This window comes from Mustela erminea, chromosome X (genome assembly GCF_009829155.1).
Source record: "Mustela erminea isolate mMusErm1 chromosome X, mMusErm1.Pri, whole genome shotgun sequence".
In the NCBI taxonomy this organism is placed as follows: Eukaryota; Metazoa; Chordata; class Mammalia; order Carnivora; family Mustelidae; genus Mustela; species Mustela erminea.
In genome coordinates this window covers 9,836,911-9,857,999 of record NC_045635.1, presented here as the reverse complement: position 1 = coordinate 9,857,999, position 21,089 = coordinate 9,836,911, and the positions used below count along the sequence as shown (strand labels likewise).

Here is a 21,089-nt window from a genome sequence, read left to right as displayed (position 1 = left end):
TTTGCTGGTCTTTAAGTTCGGTGCCCACAACTTCAGTGAGTGATGAAGGTGTGGTCTGATCAGCGGAGAAGACTGAGGCAGAGTGAAAATTTTCAAATAGGGCACGCACAAGCTATCACACGTGCACCAAGAGACAGAGACACACACACAGACAAATGAAGGGAGGAAGGAAGGAGATATGGCAGGAACACTTTCCTGTGGATAGCTAAGACGCCACGAGCAAGTGCTACTTACCAGAACACTTAAGTCCGCTGCCTTTGTACCCCTGCTTGCATTTACACTTGAAGGACCCTTGGGTATTGAGGCAATTGGCGTAGAGGCTGCACGTATGGGTATTCATGGCGCACTCGTTTATATCTAAAAATGAGAACGTTCCCGTGAACAAGTCTGTGGCAGGAGGGCTTGCTAGAAGATGACCTCATACCTACTCTAAGACCGTCACTCGAGCAACCCCGGGGCCAACCACCCAGCACTGCCAAACGAACCGAGTGGGGCCTAAGAACTGAGAGGTGTTCAGAACCAACGCCTTGGCGCAGAGCCTGGCCTCAGCCTGACGCTAGCACACGGCGGGGAGCTGGGGGGAGCTCCTCGCAGCCCACTGCCCCCGTGGTAACCCCGAATGCTTATCAACACCACTGAAATCTGTAAGATGTTCAAGTTTCTTTGTTAACTTTTTCATCCGTCTAATTCAGAAGTAACAGTATTAGAAAATAAATTCTGTATGTGGAAGGGCTTGGGACGCCTAACCAACAAAGGATAAGGGGGCTCTGAACCGCTGACATCATCTGAACTCATAGGCATTTTGTTCAAAGCTGCCGGGAGCCGGGTCAGGCTGGTCCAAGCTCGTCTGCTGGATGGAGGCCAGGAAAGTTGGCCGAATCCTACCTGATCGAGCAGCTCATTAGCCCTCTTCTCCATCTCACCTGCTCTCCACGCTTTGGGAGACGTGTGCCCACAAAATAGTCCATTGTTTCAAATTTAGCCACCAAAGGAGCTCAGATGCTAATCTTACTCACTTAGAATCCCAAGATGCATTTCCCTTGGAAGCTCCCCGTGTGCTTTCCCACCCCGTCCAAACAGGGGTGGGAAAACCCCCTAGGTATCAGCGAACAGGTTTCTTTGTGATGCAGCTTTGTGGTGCTACAGAGCGGAGCCGGGTGTCTGCAGCAGGGCCTGGGGGCCAAGCCCCCAAGAAACATGGATTTTATGAGCCTGTGTATGCCAGCCTCTGTGTTTCAAAGGATCTGAGTGCAAATGGATGTGGAGGCTTCAGGATGCTCTGGATGGGGGTGTTGAATGAAATCCTACTTTCCCCCCAACCCACCAGCGTTCCCATTATACACACATTTGCTCTACATGCTACACAGAGAGGCATCTACAGGGCGCCCGGATCTCCCTTCACTGTAGGGCAGGCCCCATCCTGCGTTGTAGCAAGGGCGATGTGAGTGTGTCTAAGGGCTCCCAGACACCCCCTTCACTTGCACATTGAGGCTTGGAATCCCTTCACTAAAGGCCAAGGTAGTTTATTTCACACAAAACAGGCCATGAGCTGACTGAGACCAGAATCTTATCAGAGAGTGGCTTCGGTGACCCACAAAACATTTTAGGGGATTTGGAGTTTGAACCACGACAGGGCCGAAGAAGGAAAGAGACTGTGCCTTCAGCCCCCTCACATATTTTTCTAAAGCCACCTGCAAAGGAAACTATTATGAACAGATGACTGAGATCAAGACCAAAAGGGCCTTTTTATTCTTCCTTTTGTGCTTTCTAGTTCCTTTTTTTTAGATATGTATCCAGGGAATCCAAAATTAAAAAGAAAACTAACCCAATTTTTAAAAAATCCACAAAAATCATCTCAAGATATTTGCCCCCAAAGCAGAACTAGAAACAAGGCAGTCCCTTACTTTAGACCTTTACTGACCTGGCTTTACCTAATTCATCTCACTAGAGTTCTGTAAAAGCCAGAAACAAACAAACAAACAAACTGTATTGTTCAACTGGTCGGGACAGTAGATTGTTCAAGTTTAGACTGAACTGACACCCGAACACCTGCAGACAAAGCCTACAGGTCTGCTGGGGAGACGGCAGAAGAAAAAGACACCGATTCTTACCTACACAGTCATACCGGCCCCTGGTGTATTTCAGTTCGAAACCAACATGACATTTGCAGTAGTAGCTTCCGAATGTGTTCACACATCTTCGATTGTAAGGGCACACGGCTTTACCGGAGGCACATTCGTCAATGTCTAGGATGGAGAACCAGAAGGTGTTAGCGATGGCAAGAAAAGCACTCTCCCTTTAAGACACGTGTGCATGCTCACACCGACACACACGCAGTGTGTTTCCGTCACGTTGCACATCTTGTTTTTGAGACATCATCTCTCTGCCACGTGGCTACTCACATCCCCATCTCTCCTGGGGCAGGGAGCGTATGGCTGGCACTTGGCACAGAGACATGATGTGCTCGTTGATGGAATTATTTTTCCAGCTATTATAGCGTACACAACTTTTGAAAACTAAGTCAGGTAACTACATGTTAAGCAAACTGGATACACACCTTCAAGGTTGTCTTCTATGGAAGAATGATTTCATCGGCCAGTTCCCCCAGGGCTCCTACGATACTGACCCAAATACCAGAGCCATGGTTTGCTACAACTACCTTTAAACATAAATTGTGGGTCAAGCGTAATGATGTCGGGATGGAACTTGAGCAGACAACAGGCTTCCCTGCTTTTCTTGAGAGTTAGGCTACTGAGGGGCACGTGGCTATGCTGACCCAAATATCCAGACTCAGGCTTTGCTTTCACTTTAAGCTGTCAAATCGAATAGATGTTTTATGTTGTTAATTTGGCCCTGTGGGTAAACATGCAAGTTAGTACTGGCTTACTGTTCTCTTTGCATTCTTAAAAGATTAAATACATATTGGATTGACCAAAATAATTTTTCAGGGACCACTTTTGTGCAAATTATCTTTCCCTTCAATAAAAATGACACTCGTCAAATCAAAGGTGAGGAAAAATTGGCTTCAGTTTGGTCAAGAATGAGTCTTGTATATATCTTATTTTACTGAGGAATGCCAAACCCTATGAATCTAATGAAATCAGATTATTCTCAAAGAGCAGGGCCAAAATTTTAATTTTAAAGGGCTTTTAAATTATTTATTTATTTTTTAAAAAGATTTTATTTATTTATTTGACAGAGAGAAATCACAAGTAGGCAGAGAGGCAGGCAGAGAGAGAGAGGAGGAAGCAGGCTCCCTGCCAAGCAGAGAGCCCAATGCGGGGCTCGATCCCAGGACCCTGAGATCATGACCTGAGCCGAAGGCAGAGGCTTTAACCCACTAAGCCACCCAGGTGCCCCTACAGGGCTTTTTGTAAAAAACTATTTCACTGATTCAGGACCTATTTGGCTGAACTTTCTAAATGCAGCTTATCAAGGTATGTACATTTGGGATAAATAAACATCCAGCACTGAGAAATACTTCTATTGCAGTAAACAAGGAAGAACATTAAATTGCACAGGTATTTGCTTATTTAAATAAGAAAGATTAACAACTCTTCCAGCACTGATTCAGTGTGATAGTCCTTCTTAATGCTGTGTGCTCACTTGCATGTAAGTACAGAGTGATGAGAATATACAGTTCGGTTACTAAACATAGTTCAGATCCACAAGGGAAATAAGGCAAAAAGTGTTTCACCAGCCATGAGGGTACCTGTGACTGCCCCACCCATAGCCCGTGGCACACAGCCTTTCTCTATCTAAGGCGGCACCTGCGACCTTGTGCAGTGACACTCACCCAGGCTGGGCTGGGCATGCCGGGGAGTCAAGGTTCCAGAGCAGCACGTGCCCAGTTAATAAAGAACAGGAGTTGGTGCATAAATCCCCAGTGCCCTTGACCCAGGAGGAAAACCTGGAGGCAGCTTCCCCTGCCTCCTAGAGGAGCACAGATGTTTAATCTGCTCCTTTTTTTTTTTTTTTTAAAAGATTCTATTTATTTATTTGACAGAGGGAGAGATCACAAGTAGGGAAAGAGGCAGGCAGAGAGAAAGGGGGAAGCAGGCTCCCCGCTGAGCAGAGAGCCCAATGCGGGGCTTGATCCCAGGACCCTGAGATCATGACCTGAGCCGAAAACAGAGGCCCAACCCACTGAGCCACCCAGGCGCCCATGTTTAATCTGCTCCTTAAATTTGCCCAGGGCTTTCCCTCACCTCCTCCTCAAGGAGCGTTCCCTGGGGTCACCTCCTCAATCAACTACTTGCTCAGGGTCAGCTTCTGCGGGGCCCAAAACTAAGACACAAAATAAGACAGGGGAGAGCCAGAAAGCGAAGTTCTAATCCATTGGTTTGACTGAACTCCAAGCTAGAAAGGAGGGCTCTGTCTCCTCCTTTAACACCGTGGATCCAGTTTGCTCATCCCTCCAAGAGAAATGATTTTGGAATACTTAGTTCAGCTCATTTAGAGCAACCTTTAAAGGCAAGGGGAAGTTGGTTACTTGCTAACTCAACGCAGAAAGGACATACTGTTCTCAACAGTCTTAGATCTAAAAACAAAAACTAAGTAACTGCATTTTTGTAGGAACATATGAGCTGGAACCCAAAACGGAGACCAATGGCCCTTGGGATTTTATTCACTGAATGACAGTGAGTAGCAGGTTTCTATGCTAGTGGAAGTGAAACAGGCAGGGTAAATATGCTAAAGTAAAATGACCTCTATCCCTTTTCCACTAGGGCCTTAGATAATCCCCAAGGAACAGAGGAGTGTTCTGTCTAGCATCCCAAAGTGTGTCTAGAGCCTATGTGGCCAACTGGATCAGAAATGGGCAGAAATCTGTATTTTCAGGAGCTTTCAGTCTAGTCAACAAGCAGATCGTGCCGAATGACAGAGAAGGAACGCAGTAGAGGGGGAAGGAGGCGTGGAGGTGAGCCAGGCAGCTCTACCTGTACAAACTCTTCCATTGGGGGCCAGGCGGAGGCCCGGGGACGGACACAGGCAGCGCGGCCCCTCCTCCGTGTCCTCACAGGCATACTGGCAGCTCACCATGGCACACGTCCTGGAGTCTGAAAATGGACATAAGCGTTAGCCTTCCCCTCTTGAGCTGGTAAAAAGCTCTCACTGAGAAAGGATCTCTGCATTCTAGGACATTCGGGGTCATACACAGAATGTATTACAGAATGAGCATCACGGTCCAAGACCCCCATGGCATCTGGGCGAGGGTGGCATCTTGCTGATGCCACGGTCTGTTCTGTAGGCAGGCACCCCTCGGTCACCAAAGGCTGCATCCTTCTCTCGTACATTCTCTTATCACACCTTTCTGTCACCCATAGGCCTCTCTAGGCAGAAATGCAACCTCGGATGGGGATGACCGATCTGAGTTATTGGGGAAAAGAAAATCCCTTCTATAGATCTCTCCATATATACCTAGCCTCAATGAGAGCCACTCAGGTCACGAGACCTGGTCATTTCCACGCCTATGTGAAAACATGTGGCGAATATGACTGACTGGCTGCCCCAATCCATCCAGGAGCCCTCTTTCTCTCACCACTCCCATCATTGAGGCAGGAAAGCCAGTTACTTATCTTCATCCCAGCTTTCCTTGGAGCGACAGTGGGTGGCCATAAGATCTAGCTACGGCCAAAAGAGATATAAAGATGAGCCTGCTGGCAGAAGCAGGGCTTCTGGAAAAGATGCTGCTGCATGATGAAAGGGGCAAGCATGAAAGAGTCATTCATTCACTGGCATTATTCCTCTCCCCTTTATCAGGCCTCCCTTAAATGTACACGTGATATCTGGAGCTGGGGCAGCCGTCTTGTGACTATGAGGTCACAAGTGTGAGGATAAAATCAGCACCCTGAGGATGGCAGAGAGTGAGTCCTTACTGAGCTGTTCTGGAATTGCCTGCTTCCGGCTTTTTTTTTTTAGTAAATGAGATAATTTAGGTGGATTTTTCTGTTACTTGTTGCTAAACACAGCTTATCCCACAAAAATGTATTTCCTTAGCAAAAGTCTACTATATATGGATCACTGGTGTCTCCTACAGGGAAGTGTAGTGAATACGCCCCCTTTATCCAGCACCATCCATAACATATCAAATCATCCAGCAGGACAAAAGAAACTGCCAGGAGTCAGGTGAAATAAAATCAGGAGAGGTCCAGGTTTGACCTGGACGCATTGAGTTCTAAACTGGGTGTCCGAGCAACCCTTCCACATCCAGAAATAGACAAAGAAGGTACAAAGATGGATACACATGTCAAAGTAATGTAACGAATACCTACCGATGACAACATTTCTCATTCATTCTCTTTTCTCTTTAGTTGTCTTCTTTTAAACGTAGTCTTCAACATTTCTCTAATTCTATCCTTCCATTTGGGAAAACATACCTTTTTTGGCACCGATTTGGCCTTCATGGAGTGTTTCAAAACATCCATTAGCATAGATCTTTTTAGAAATGTTAAATGGGGACACCTGGGGGGCTCACTTGGTTAAGTGGCTGCCTTCGGCTCAGGTCATGATCCCAGGGTCCTGGGATCGAGTCCCATATCGGGCTCCTTGCTCGGTAGGGAGTCTGCTTCTCCCTCTGCCTCTGCCTGCCTCTCTGTCTGCCTGTGCTCGCTCGCTCTCTCTGACAAATAAATAAAATCTTAAAAAAAAAATGTTAAGTGATCAACATAAACACCTAGCCAGTGGTTCCCATGATGCGGTAGGGAGGGGGGTTCTGGCAAAGTTCTCTTTGGTAGTGGTTACACGGTTGCTCACCTTACAAGATTTCATTCAAGTACATAATATTTATATATAATATCATATATATTATAAACATATTTGTCTCTTGTGGGTTTCTGTTTCATTTAGTACAATAAGGATTTTTTTTTTTACCACATTCATGTAACTTTTATTTAACAATAAGGATTTTTTATTTGAATGTCTGCCTTCTCTCCTAAGCCTCCTTGCCAACAGAGGATCTAGGTGACTGGTGGTGTTGGGGCCCTTGACCAAGGGCGGAAAACAGAAGGACAAGCCAGGGGAGCGTCAAACCATGCACTAGCCAAGACTGTGTAACTGTGGCAAAGCCCCAGATGGGCAAGAAGTCTGTAACTCCGTAAGCACAGGAAGCCGGCAGAAGCCATAAGAGGTTGGGGGAGGGGGAGGGGGAGGGTGGGGGGGAAAGACGAGGAAGGGAGACAGGCGGGGAGGACAGGTCTGCCTTTCAGCTGTAACAGTAAACCTGATTCCCTTTGGATAAATGAATGGATATACTCTTACCTCCCTCAGGACATGGGTTTCTCTTTATCACAGAAAGGCTTTTCTTTTCAGGAATGTGAATTGGAATGTATTTCCAACAAGAGTCACTAATCTGTGAGCACAGGGCAAGGGGCGTGAGAAAGGCAGTTGGGAAGAACTGATGTCCCCAAATGGAATTTAAATCTATCACCTCCCTAAATCAATATGCTTATTTTCATGAAGAAACCCCCAATGCCCTACATATACAGAGACATGAAATTTATTTTTCTCCCCAGTTCGCCTCTTTATTTAAAAAGCAGGTGTCGGGACGCCTGGGTGGCTCAGTTGGTTGGGCAGCTGCCTTTGGCTCGGGTCATGGTCCCAGCGTCCTGGGGTCGGGTCCCGCATCGGGGTCCCTGCTCAGCGGGGAGTCTGCTTCTCCCTCTGCCTCTGCCTTGCTCTCTGTCTGCCTGTGCTCACTCTCTCTGGCAAATAAATAAATAAAATCTTAAAAAAAAAACAAAAAAAACGCAGATGTCCAGGATAGGCAAATGCAGAGAGACAGAAAGCAGATTAGTGGGTGTGGCGGTGGCGGTGGCGGGGGCAGGGCGCTGGAGAGGAGGAATGGGAAATGATCGCTCATGGGCACAGGGTTTTCTTTTGGGGTGAGGAGGATGTTCTAGAATTAGACAGTGGTGGTAGTTGTACAACATCGTAAATGTACTAAATGCCATGGAAATGTATGGTTTCAAATGGTGACTTTCATGTTATATTTATTTTACCATGATTTTTATTTTTTTATTATTTATTTATTTATTTATTTATTTTTTAAAAGATTTTATTTATTTATCAGAGAGAGTGGGCGAGAGAGCAAGCACAGGCAGACAGAATGGCAGGCAGAGGCAGAGGGAGAAGCAGGCTCCTGGCCGAGCAAGGAGCCCCATGCGATGCGGGACTCGATCCCAGGACGCTGGGATCATGACCCGAGCCAAAGGCAGCTGCTTAACCAACTGAGCCACCCAGGCGTCCCTATTTTACCATGATTTTTAAAAGAAATTGTTCCTATGGTTGCGAACATCTGGTCTCGAAGGAGGACTGCAGGCAGCCCGGCGGCTGGAACTTACTCGCACATGTGGCGTCCGGCATAAGCACGTGGCCGCTGAGGCAAAAGCACTTGTAGCTGCCGTGCGTATTCACACATCGGTGTTGGCACGGCCGAGGCTTTACTCCACACTCGTTCACATCTGCAGGGGGCAGGCAGAACAGAAGAGAGGCTAACTACATCGGGAAACATCAGGACGGAGGGCTGGGCTGGCTTCCCTGGACCCCGCTGGTGGCGGTCGGGTGGGGGGCGGATTTCGTGGGCCAATGACTCGCCTCTTCTCCAATTATCAGAAAAACTCCGTTCTGAAGGACTAATGAGGATGTGGGGCAAACAGGACGATCGTACAGTGACGGAGGGAAGGCAAAGGGGCAGAAGCACTTTGGGAAGCTGTTTGGCAGAATCTGTTGTAGCCAGAGACACGGATACGCATGACCTAGCGATGCCACTCCCGGGCGGACCCCCAACAGCAATGCGGACGGGCGCCCGCCGAGAAGATGCGGACTGAGAGGATCGCAGCAGCGCTATCCTCAACAGCCCCGGGCTGCAGAGAATCCTACCGCTCCCTGCAGAGGGCAGGAGAGGAGAGCGGACCTGTATCCTCATGCAAAGGAATATCATACAGCAATGAGGCTGAAGCAACTATAGCTCCAAGCCACGACAGGTGAAGCTCATGACCGGGGAGTGAGAGGAAGAAGCTGGAGACAATGGAGTACATTAGAAATCGGCGAGGGACGCCTGGCTGGCTCAGTCAGTAGAGCACGTGACTGCTGACCTCGGGGTTGCGTTGGAGCCCCACTTACAAATAAAATCTTTTGGGATGCCTGGGTGGCTCAGTGGGCTAAGCCTCTGCCTCTAACTCAGGTCATGATCTCGGGGTCCTGGGATCGAGCCCCACATCGGGCTCTCTGCTCGGCGGGGAGCCTGGCTCCCCACCCCCCCCAGCCGCCTGCCTTTCTGCCTACTTGTGATCTCTCTCTGTCAAATAAAATCTTTAAAAAAATTAAAAAAAAAATCTTTTTTAAGAAGTCAGGCACAGGGGCACCTGGGTGATTTGGTTAAGCGTCCGCCTTCAGCTCAGGTCACGATCTTGGGGTCCTGGGATGGAGCCCCGCATCGGGCTCTCTGCTCAGTAGGGAGTCTGCTTCTCTGTCTGTCCGTCCCCCCACTCGTGCTTTCTCTTGCTCTCAAATAAATAAAGTTAAATCTTAAAAAAAAAGTCAAGCACAACTCATCTGTGGTGTAAAAGGTCAAGACAGAGTTCCTTCTTGGGGGTGAGGGGGCAAGGCACTGGGGGAGAGCAGGTGGGGTTCTCAGGAAGGCTGTTAAGTTTCCGTTTCTTGGTTATGTGGATGCATCTGGAAGTTCACTCTGTAGTATATTGTTGATGTGCGCACAATTCTGTGTGTATAACATTAGAATAAAAAGCCAGAGATACAATCTAGATATTTTAGCCTTTAATACTGTCCCAGACAGCCTATGACAGGTGCCCACAGCAACGCCTCCTTCCGGTTGTTCCTGTTTTGGGCAGCCCATGCCGGCTAACTTGTGTTGGCTCACACCCTTCCAGAAGGAGCCCTGACAGGAAGTTATCGGTGGGGAGGCTGTAGGACACCATTTAAGTCTCGGAGGCTATATTCTAAATGCCAACAATGGTTCTCTCTAGGGGTAAGATTGAAGGGACTTTCTTCTCTGTGCTTCTCAGTATTTCCTAAAAAAGAATTTAAATACTAAGAATGAATGACTTTTTGGGGCATCTGGGTGGCTCAGTGGGTTAAGTGTCTGCCTTCGGCTCAGGTCATGATCCCAGGGTCCTGGGATCGAGTCCCACATCCAGTTCCCACTTGGGTGGAGTCTGCTTCTCCCTCTCCTCCTGCCCCTCCCCCATGTGCTCTGTATCTCACTCAAATTAATAAATAAAATCTCTTAATTTAATTCATTTATTTGACAGACAGCAAACAAGCAGGGGGAGGAGCAGAGGGAGAGCGAGAAGCAGGCTCCCCGCTGAGAGAGGGGAGCATAATGAGGGACTCGATCTCAGGACACTAGGATCTTGACCTAAGCCGAAGGCAGATGCCCAACTGACTGAGCCACCCAGGTGCCCAAATAAATAAAATTAAAAAAAAAAAAAAGCGATTAGGGGCACCTGGGTGGCTCAGTGGGTTAAAGCCTCTGCCTTCGGTTCAGGTCATGGTCCCAGGGTCCTGGGATCGAACCCCGCATCGAGCTCTCTGCTCGGCACGGAGCCTGCTTCCTCCTCTCTCTCTGCCTGCCTCTCTGCCTACTTGTGATCTCTGTTGGTCAAATAAATAAATAAAATCTTAAAAAAAAAAAGCGATCATGGGTAGAGGAACTTATCTTTGGAGATGTAGTCATGTGGGTGCCTCGTGGCTTACATCCTTCAAGGAAAAAAGAACCAAATTCTGCATAAGACCAAAATTCAGCAGGGCAACAGGCAAAGCCTATTGTGGAAAATAAAGAGGTGTCTGTTTTCCACTCTTATAAGAACCTCAGGAGTTTCCTGATGTCTTAGTGGAACATCTGGAAGCTCCTCCATTACTTATCTACTCTGCCTTCTCCTGCATGGGTTCTGATCCCTTCAAAAAGGGGGACTGGAAAAACATAATTGGACATTAAGGGGAAATCCAGAAATACCCCATCGCTTGGCCCTAACTCAAGAGGTGACTCCCTCCTTGCTTGGAAGAACCATTTGGGGGAAAGACACCACCGTGGAGGACGGAGGCCTGTCACCATTAATGGCTCTAGAAGGACTTTGATCGGGCCACCATGGGGCCACGAAACGGCAGGAGGAGACAAGACAGTCCCAAACTTGAGCCGACTAGACCACTCCCTCAACACTAATATCTTATGGGGAATGGAAAACCAGCATGAAAAATATCTTCTCTCTTCCAAACCTCTGCAAACGATATCTTGGTACAGAATCCAGGTTGAACGGAGGAACAGGTTTTCTGGTGTGAACTGTCCCACTGCTAGTGGCAGGACAGTGGAGACTCAGAGGTTCCCCTCTGAGCAGCAGGCCTAGCAGCCCCTTTGGTACATGGGTGTACACAGCTAACCTTGGGGCTTGGCAGCGAGGCCTGGGGGGTGGCACGGTGGAGTGGCTGCATGCCCATCTCTGAGACTCCGTCCTTGCCTCCAGAAGCCCGGCAGCCCCAAGGACAGCTGAACTTGATGTGCTGTTCTTTGCCTAACTGTATTATAGACTGCAGGCACTTGCTAAATTACACCAGGCTTCTGCCCACCTGGGTCTCTGGGCCTCAGCCCTGCTGACATTTGGGCCAGATCCTTCTCTGCAGTGGGGGCCACCCCACACACTATATGAGGCAGAGCAAACCAGCCCCCCCCCCCGGCTCTACCCACCAGATGCTAGGAGTGACCCCCCCCACCCCCACAGCGTCTTCAGACATTGCCAGATGTCTCCTGGGGTAAGGTTCCCAGATTGAGCAAACAGAAAGCAGGATGCCCAGTTAAATTTGAATTTTAGATAACGAATAATTTTTTAGCGGACATATGTCTCATGCAGCATTTAAGACCTACGCACTCTATAAAATTATCTATTGTTTACCTGCAACTTAAATCTGATTTGAGATTTATATTTTATCTGGCAACTCTTTCTGGGGAATAAAATTGCCCAAGTTGAGAACCACTGTGGTCAACAGTATAAACACAGTCTTTAGTATCTTTAGATAAACAGTTTATGAGAAGTCCTAAAGTACCTCTTAAGATACGTCAATTATGGGGCACCTGGGTGGCTCAGTGGGTTAAAGCCTCTGCCTTCGGCTCAGGTCATGATCCCAGGGTCCTGAGATCGAGCCCCACATCGGGCTCTCTGTTCATGAGGGAGCCTGCTTCCCTTCCTCTCTCTCTGCCTGCCTCTCTGCCTACTTGTGATCTCTGTCTGCCAAATAAATAAATAAAATATTTAAAAAAAAAAAAGATGTCAATTATAATAAAAAAATGCATGTCATTGAAGCCAACAATTCTATTTTTAGACGTCTGCTCTATAAAACAAGGGTGCAAGGCTACGTGTATGATGGCGTGTGGCTTAGCACTGGGTGTAATGGCAAGAAATCGGAGACATAGATGAGAGTGGTTAAACGATGTCCTTTTTATACAAATGATAAAAATGTTTGCTTCAGGACCGAGGATACAGCCTTAAGAAGCATGAGCCGGCTCTGTCCGGGCTGACCGCACATGCAGTAAGAATGCACTGACCCAGAGGAGAGCCCTTCAGGGTAAACTCAAGGGGTCGGGGGAGCAGATGAGACGCTCCCACTTTTTATCTTACATCCTTTTGCATCACCGTGTTGTTGTTTTCCCAGTAAAAAATACGCATGACTTTGGTAGTGTAGGAACACAATGAAAATTACTTTTTGGAAAAAAAAGTTATTTGAGAGGAGGAAAAAAGGCCTTTTGTCTGGCATCTTAACAAAAACTTCGGAGGGATTTTTGTATTTTTCTAGAAGAAATGGATTGAAAGAACTAGTTCAAAAACCGCTTTCACTGGAAGAGTCAGCTTACAACCCACCCAATGGTGGGCCCAGGAACGTCTTTCGCAACGACTGCATGGCCTCGGAAAGCTCTGGGGTACGTCTGTACCTGGACCCCGGCCTGTAGTACTGACCTTGACTGCAGGTTTTGCCGGTGTATCCTGGGAAGCATTGACATTTGTTTGGTCCCACGCACTCACCGAACTTGCACCCACGTTCACACGTAGCTGTGGAAGGGAAAGGTGTTTTGAGGATAAAAGAACAGGCGTACTTAGCCCAGAGAAATGGACGCGGGTCGAACTCTGCAGCCTTTTCTCCGGTGGAGAAAGCCACGAGGGGATGGAGACGGTGATCTGCTTCCTCTCTAGCTGTGGTTTCCCCTTCCGGATACTGCAGAGCGCTTTTTTGTGAACTAGCTCACTCTCCCTCACCCCTCCACCCCAATGGAGCGCGGAGTGCGAGTTTAGCCAAGTTGATCATAACCTTGCTTGGCACTGCCTACGCCTCAAGTGGCACTCAGAGGAAAACAAAGCCTCCCAGACCACAGTCGGCTAGTTTTGCAAATAAACACAAACATTTAATAAAAGATAAGCGGTGTGGGGGCTGGAAGGGACCCACTCCGGAGCAATCCTGGTCAAGCGCCAAGGTCGTCCTTCTTTCTGTCACTGACCTTTTTTTCGTCTTCCATATTTTCTCTTTCTTGCTTTTGAATGATCAAACTCTATCTTTAAAGCTCTGTATGATCAGTCAAAATGACTGAACCACAGAAGGAAGGCAGGGAGGCCCGACTTCCAGCCCTAAGGATGAGAACTAGAAGAATCGTGAGGAGGGGGGGGCAGGGATGGCGGCACGACAAAGGCAGGATTTGTTTCTTCTGGTTTTTGTTTTGTTTTGTTTTTCTTTTTCACTTCCATATCCAGGCACCTGGCACAAACTGGGCATTCCACAAACACTTGTTTGATGAAAGAAGTGATGGGAGAAACAGCAAGAGAAGAAAGTTTCACTGGATTGGGGGCAAGAAAATGTAGTCAACGATGATGGCAAGTTTGAGTCTGGCTCATACGGAGGAGGTAGGGAGAAGAGGCAGTGGATGGGACAAAAGGAAGGTGGAAAAACCCAAAGAGAAGGAGGAGAGAGAACAAAGGAAAACTGAATGAGAGAGAAAGGAGTGTATGGGGAGTCCGGAGCCCTGAGCAGTTTCTGTGTCCGGATCCGGTAGGAGCTCAGGAACTAGCCAGCGCCTGAAAGGATGACTTGCCTACTTGCCTTCCCCTTGAGTCTCTGGCTTGACCCCAGCATCTCCTCCCTCGACCCCAAACCCTATTCTTTGTTAATGTCAACATTCATCTCCCAATCACCTGGACCCAAAATGACCCGGTGACCCGGAGCTTAACCGATATAGGGTCTAACAGCCTAGCCCTTGCTTTTGGGGCAGGACAAAGTCTGTGGTGTAGAGCTCCCTGTGGGATCAGGCTGATCAAGATCAGGATCTTGAAACCGTATCTTTGCCTGGCTCCTTCCCCCGCTTCCGCGGTCCCTCACAGATTTCTCCGGAGAGAACCCCTCAACAGATGACTGACACAAGAATCACTTTCACTGGCTCTGCTCCTGGGAAATCTGATATCACATATGACATCAAACTGATGTTTTACTCCAAGAGCACGGCTCTGGTCATGCTGTGCCTTGCACAGAAGTCACCAAATAATCTTTACTGCCCTTTGAACTCCGCACAGGTATCATCACTACGACCCGGCTTTGGTCTTAGCTTGCACCCTTGGCCTCCTCTGTTCCCGACACACGGGCAACACTATGCTCAAACGAGATTGCCTGCTCTTCTCTAAACCGGACCCTTTCTGCCTCTTCCTATGTTGTTACCCCCACCCTGGGGCACCCCTTCCCCACCCTCCGGTGGTTAATACCCTGCTGCTCCTTCAAGAGCTACTTGGCATGAGCCCTCCTTCTGGAAGCCTTTACTGATTTCTCCGGCCATGACAGAATTCCACTCAGCTTCGAGAATTCCACAGAACCTGGGTGGGCCTCGCCCGTGAAACTGGTCAGGCTCCATCTTCTGAAATAATGAGACCTACACTTGGCTTCTATCCTTCACTTAGACCTGCTACCGATCCCCAGCACCTTCAGAACAGGGACTTACACGTTCATCTTTGTTCCTCCCGGCGCGTCTACTAGTGCTATGGACACGCCAGACACTCAAGTAATTTCAAAAGGTAAATGAAGGAATCAGTGTAGGCCTTTGAACAGGGAACCATTTTATGGCCCTGAATAAATCGTAAGTGAGAAGGCAAGGCAAAAATGCTTCTCGGCAAAAGAGAATTTTGCTTTCCAGCGTCTATTTTGTTATGGATATGCTCTTAGGGATGCAGCTTTAAGTTTAGATGTTAGGAAAATACATTTTCTTTTTCACTTTTTAAAGCCTTGAATACCTCTGATTGCTCCCTGGAAAGTTATTTTCAATGTGGGCCAGAAGGGAAAGGCAGGATCAAGGCCAAACCGAACTTAAGAGAAATGGTGGAGGTTACCCTCGCTGCTATAAGGTCAAATCTCCAGCAAGATGTTTTCCATTTCCAGCGGCTTTGGATCTGGGACTTGAACAGCCAATCTACAACACAGGGAAATTTAGCTTATATCTAAACTGGCCTGGGATTGAAGTGTACGTTAGCTACAGTTCCTGTCCATTCCTCCCTCCAACTCCTCCCTCTGCGGCTTTTCACTGGGATTTGTTCGGGGATGACTCTTTACCTCATCTTGCTAAGTGACGTACACTTGAAGGTTAAGGGTAGTGAGTTGAGCCATCCGGCCCTTGGAGCAGATTTAGGCAGGGCAGGAGCCAAGATCCAGAAAGTTGCAGCCTGGAGTCAGGGTGTCTGGAGGGGCGAAGGGTGAACAGACGGACGGAAGTGGAGTCCGGGCGTACTGGGACCTGCCAGGCTGGGGTGTGACTCTGCCCATTCGGGCAGGTGGGCACGTCTTCTCTTGTCATTACCACACAGCCCACGCTCTGGCTTAGGAGCCCTATTATTTGGTGCTTCGAGGAGCACACAGCTTTACCGTCAAGGACCATGCAAATTGGATAGAATGAAGACTTTAGATACAGAAACCGTTGCAATTTAACACTTCAGCATTTCACTGGGGCGGCAGGGGTGCCTATGAGCTCTTGGGCTTGCCAAACGTGCACACTGAGCCTTGCTTGAACCCTCCGCACGTGCTCTTTCAACAGCTCGCTTTCCATCCTTCCACGCCGGTGCTATTACATTGTCTACAGAAGCATCGAGAATGCGACCAGCTGCCTGTGACGTGGCCAGACTGCTCTGATTTAGTTACAGAGTAGACCTTACAGAAAGCCAAAGATCACCCTCATTTATTCACCAGAGACTTTTAAGTCTTATGGCAGGAGAGGCCGAGGCTCGAGGCTTGTGCAGCTCTAAGACTCCAAATCAAGCGCTCCTTTCCACCTGAATGCTTTCACATAAGAATGTGCTGTGTCTAGAAAAAGAACACAGCAACATTTAATGCCTGCACCACATGGGCTTTGAAGGAACAGGAGAGTCATGGGTCCTTTCTGAGTCAAGGGTGATTTAGGTGCTATTTTCTATGCATGCTGGGTCATAAGCATAGCCTTCGATGCTTACACTCCTTCCCTTCTGAGGCAGGGATTAATCTCTCCAAGTTGCAGAGGAAGTGGAGCCTCAGCTGGCTTACCTTGACCTTGACATTCTGACATTCCCAAGACAATGCCCGTGACCATGATACTATAGAGCCACCCTCTTTTTGAACTGACAAAGTCCCAGGGGGATGTTCTAACTTTCTTTATCTAGGGAGGCAATAAAGCTCTTCAAATATTTTTCCTACTATCTTGATGCTGTTGTCATCATGTCACCAGGAAACTGATGGTGGATGACATGTGGGAGTGTCATCAGTGCCTTTCAGTGGTTTATAGATTCTGGATAGTATCAAGTTCTATCTTCTCCTGTGGTCAATCCAGATATTTCTGAACCAGCTAGAGGGAAGGAGTTTGGGGCAGAGACAGAAAGAAGGTAGTACTGTTACTCTTTAAAAAAAAAAGCTAACATTTTTTGCCCTTTACCATGTATAATCCAGTACAATCCACACCAGCACCTAAAGTGTATGGGACATGCAGGTAAGAGTTTATCCTTTTTAACCAATTAAGGGATTTGGTGACAAGTAGTGGACCATCTGGTGACCGTTCATGGTGTCCCAGATAAAAACCTAAGGACACTGGCCCACGACTCGAGCCCAGGGTGGTCTGAGTTTTCCCACAACTACCTTCACAGACTTCCTTGCTGTTCCTTCTCCAGCCATAGCAGCAGGCCAGCTTGGTCCCGTAGCGACAGACCCCAGGCTGCAGCGCCGGCGGGGACAGCCCATGATCCTTTGGACTGGGGATAAAGAGTCGCATGTTAGCATGGAAAACACAGAAAAGGACAACAGAGACTCACTTATTCCTGCCAGTAAGTGAACAGAAGAGGGGACAATCTCCTGGTGAAATTCGATAAACCGGCCCTAAGGGTTCGATTAGATTCTGAAAGCCTTCCTCAGTCATGAGTGCTGTCCGTTTCTTTCTTTGCTGGGTTAAAAGAATCTGGTTACATAATCTATAAAACTAGGGCACGTGAAAGGGGCCAAGAGTTTGTCTCCGAACCGTGTTGGGTGCCAATTTTCCAATCTCCTCTGTTCAGACACAGAGGCAGCCTAGGTCTGTGTCTGCTCTGGCGCCAAGTGTGGTCATGTGACGCCATGGCTCCCCCCTGGCTTTGTCCCCGACAAGAATGCTGTGCGTGTACCTCATCGGCTACCTGGGAACCACTACCCAAAACTGGACTCTCTACAACCACCGACAGTTCAGAGGTGGAAGGGCTCTAGAGAGTCTCAGAGTTGGCCTCAGTCCCCAGCTGGGCCATGCGTCAGGGATTCTGGCCCAGGGTGGGATCTCATTCCTCACTGCCTCCAAGGAAAACCATTTGCTAAACTCTTTAACCGTGGAGAAGAGGTTGGCAAATGCTTTTCAGAAAGGGCCGGATGGTAAATGTTTCAGGCTTTGCCATCAATAGGCTTGAACGATCTCTGTCCAAGGCCAAGAACAGCCAGATGGGCAGTAGTGGGCGACAGCAAACAGATGGGCATAATTGGGCTCAGTAAAACTTCTATTTATGGACACTGAAATTGAATTTAATATACTTTCCGTGTGTCATGTAACAGCATTCTTTTTTGGCTTAACTTTAACCAGTTGAAAAGATTATACCAGAGGCACCTGGGTGGCTCAGTGGGTTAAGCCTCTGCCTTCGGCTCAGGTCATGATCTCGGGGTCCTGGGATCGAGTCCTACATCAGGCTCCTTGCTCAGGAGGGAGCCTGCTTCTCCCTCTCCCTCTGCCAGCCGCTCCCCCTGCTTGTGCTCTCTCTCTCTCTCTCTCTGTATCAAATAAATGGATAGAATCTTAGACACACACACAAAAAAAGGGCAAAACCAGGCTTAGCTCACAGGTCATGTAAAAACAGATGGCTACCAGCCTTGGCTTTCAGGCTTTAGCTTGCTGAGCCCTGATCCAGAGACCTGAAGGAGTGATCCTGGCCACCTTCTGGGCCCTGACTGAAGTCTCCTGCTCCTTTACATACTTTCTGACCTGGTGGTGGGCGTGACTGCCACCAGCTTTGGGAAGGAAAGACTTGAGTCGTGTATTCTGTGGAGGGCTGGGATTTTTTCCTTGGGCATATGAAATGCAATGTAAAATGGTTCCTGGTTTCTTTAACAGACAAGGAATGCACATGTGACCATGGGCTTTCTGCTGCAGGACTGAATTCTCCCCAAGTTAATAATCCTTAGTCAAGGTCAGCAAGTGCCCCAGCTCTGCCTCGCCCACCCACGTGCTTCTTCAGTTCAGAGCCACAAAGATACGGTTGGGGACATTTTATTAACTGAGAGCACCAAATTCAGGGATGATTTTATGATTTAATTTTCCTTAAAGGGAACTTTTTTTTCATCTTCTGATGAAACTAATTTGGGGGACTTGTAAGTCATTTGCTCAATCATTTTTTAAGTTTTAAAATGATTTTATTTATTTATTTGAGGGGGGTACAAGCAGGGCAAGCAGGAGAGGGAGAAGGTGGCTCCCCGCTGAGCAGAGAGCCCGAAGCAGGGCTCGATCCCAGGACCCCAGGGATCACGATCTGAGCCGAAGGCAGATGCTTAACCCACTGAGCCACCCAGGTGCTCTACTCAACCATTTAGAACAGGGTTTTTCAACGTCTACACGACTGACATTTGGGCCCAGAGAAATCTTTGCCTTCGGGGGCTGTCCTGTGCATTGCAGGACAGGTCTCAGCATCCCTGGTCTCCACCTATAGATGCCAGAAGCACCACTCTCCAGGTGGGGCAGGTGGAAATGTCTCTGGGCGCTGCCAACTGTGCCTTGTTAAGTCCCACTGCAAGTGAAACATGTATTCAGCACTCGCAATATCCCAAGTACTGTCTTAGGCACATAGAGTGATGAAAATGACCCAATTTTGACTCTCTTAAATTCCCAAACCATTAAAAGTAGATACTCTGCAGTAGAAGAGAGCACGGTAAGTGTCATAATAATACAGTCACCTGTGGTAATCTAATCTGACATTACTAACCATTCTGCAGGGGATACGGCCATCTTGACCCTGTCTGCACGCAACTAACAACTCCCAAACAAGAAACCACAGACTGAGCATAAAGCGTGTCGAATAAGTGCGTGCTAGTACACACAGAATAACGTACTTCAGAATCTTTGCTTAGCATTTTTAAAATGGATATAACTCATAATAAAATGCAGTGGTTTTGACAACTGACAGAATGGAAGAAGATATTTGCAAACGACATATCAGATAAAGGACTAGTGTCCAAAATCTATAAAGAACTTAGCAAACTCAACACCCAAAGAACAAATAATCCAATCAAGAAATGGGCAGAGGACATGAACAGACATTTCTGCAAAGAAGACATCCAGATGGCCAACAGACACATGAAAAAGTGCTCCATATCACTCGGCATCAGGGAAATACAAATCAAAACCACAATGAGATATCACTTCACACCAGTCAGAATGGCTAAAATCAACAAGTCAGGAAATGACAGATGCTGGCGAGGATGCGGAGAAAGGGGAACCCTTCTACACTGTTGGTGGGAATGCAAGCTGATGCAGCCACTCTGGAAAACAGCATGGAGGTTCCTCAAAATGTTGAAAATAGAACTGCCCTATGACCCAGCAATTGCACTACTGGGTATTTACCCTAAAGATACAAACGTAGTGATCCAAAGGGGCACGTGCACCCGAATGTTTATAGCAGCAATGTCCACAATAGCCAAACTATGGAAAGAACCTAGATGTCCATCAACAGATGAATGGATCAAGAAGATGTGGTATATATACACAATGGAATACTATGCAGCCATCAAAAGAAATGAAATCTTGCCATTTGCGACAACATGGATGGAACTAGAGCGTATCATGCTTAGCGAAATAAGTCAAGCAGAGAAAGACAACTATCATATGATCTCCCTGATATGAGGAAGTGGTGATGCAACATGGGGGCTTAAGTGGGTAGGAGAAGAATAAATGAAACAAGATGGGATCGGGAGGGAGACAAACCATAAGTGACTCTTAATCTTACAAAACAAACTGAGGGTTGCTGGGGGGAGGGGGGTTGGGAGAAGGGGGGTGGGGTTATGGACATTGAGAGGGTATGTGCTTTGGTGAGTGCTGTGAAGTGTGTAAACCTGGTGATTCACAGACCTGTACCCCTGGGGATAAAAATACATGTTTATAAAAAATTAAAAATTAAAAAAAAATGCAGTGGTTTTTAGCACATTCACTATGTTACTCAACTGTTACCACTATTATTCCAGAACATTTCCATCCCTCTGAAAAGAAACACCATATCCATGAGCAGTTAGTCCCAATTTCCCACCCCACAATCCTCCAATCCCGGCCACCATGAATCTGCTTTTTGTCTCTGGATTTGCCTTCTCCGGACACTTCATAGAAATGTAATCATACGCTATGTGACCTTTTCTGTCTCTCTTCTTTCACTTAATATGCCTTCAAGGTTCGTCCATGCTGTGGCTGGTAATAGTGCTCCATTGCTTTCTATGCCTGAATAACCTTCCTTTGTAAGGATGGACCACTTCTGTTCACTCAACCATCAGTTGATGGACATCTGGGTGGTTTCCATGTTTGGGGTTTAATGAATAATGCTATT

General features: G+C 47.6%; 1 protein-coding gene across 6 annotated transcripts in view; it reads right to left on the bottom strand.

Moving 5' to 3' along the window:
- The window catches only part of EGFL6 (EGF like domain multiple 6), a 98,339-nt gene that overhangs the window by 20,082 nt on the left and 57,168 nt on the right, over positions 1 to 21,089 (bottom strand). For 5 of the 6 annotated variants that reach the window (XM_032330298.1, XM_032330301.1, XM_032330300.1 and 2 more), the window contains exons 2-7: positions 17,131 to 17,243; positions 12,963 to 13,055; positions 8,340 to 8,459; positions 4,938 to 5,057; positions 2,112 to 2,246; positions 235 to 357 (exon numbers count right to left, since the gene is read on the bottom strand). In XM_032330298.1, the coding sequence (XP_032186189.1) occupies positions 235 to 357; positions 2,112 to 2,246; positions 4,938 to 5,057; positions 8,340 to 8,459; positions 12,963 to 13,055; positions 17,131 to 17,243 (704 nt within the window). The remainder of the gene's footprint in view (positions 1 to 234; positions 358 to 2,111; positions 2,247 to 4,937; positions 5,058 to 8,339; positions 8,460 to 12,962; positions 13,056 to 17,130; positions 17,244 to 21,089) is intronic. The other variant, XM_032330302.1, reaches the window with a different exon arrangement.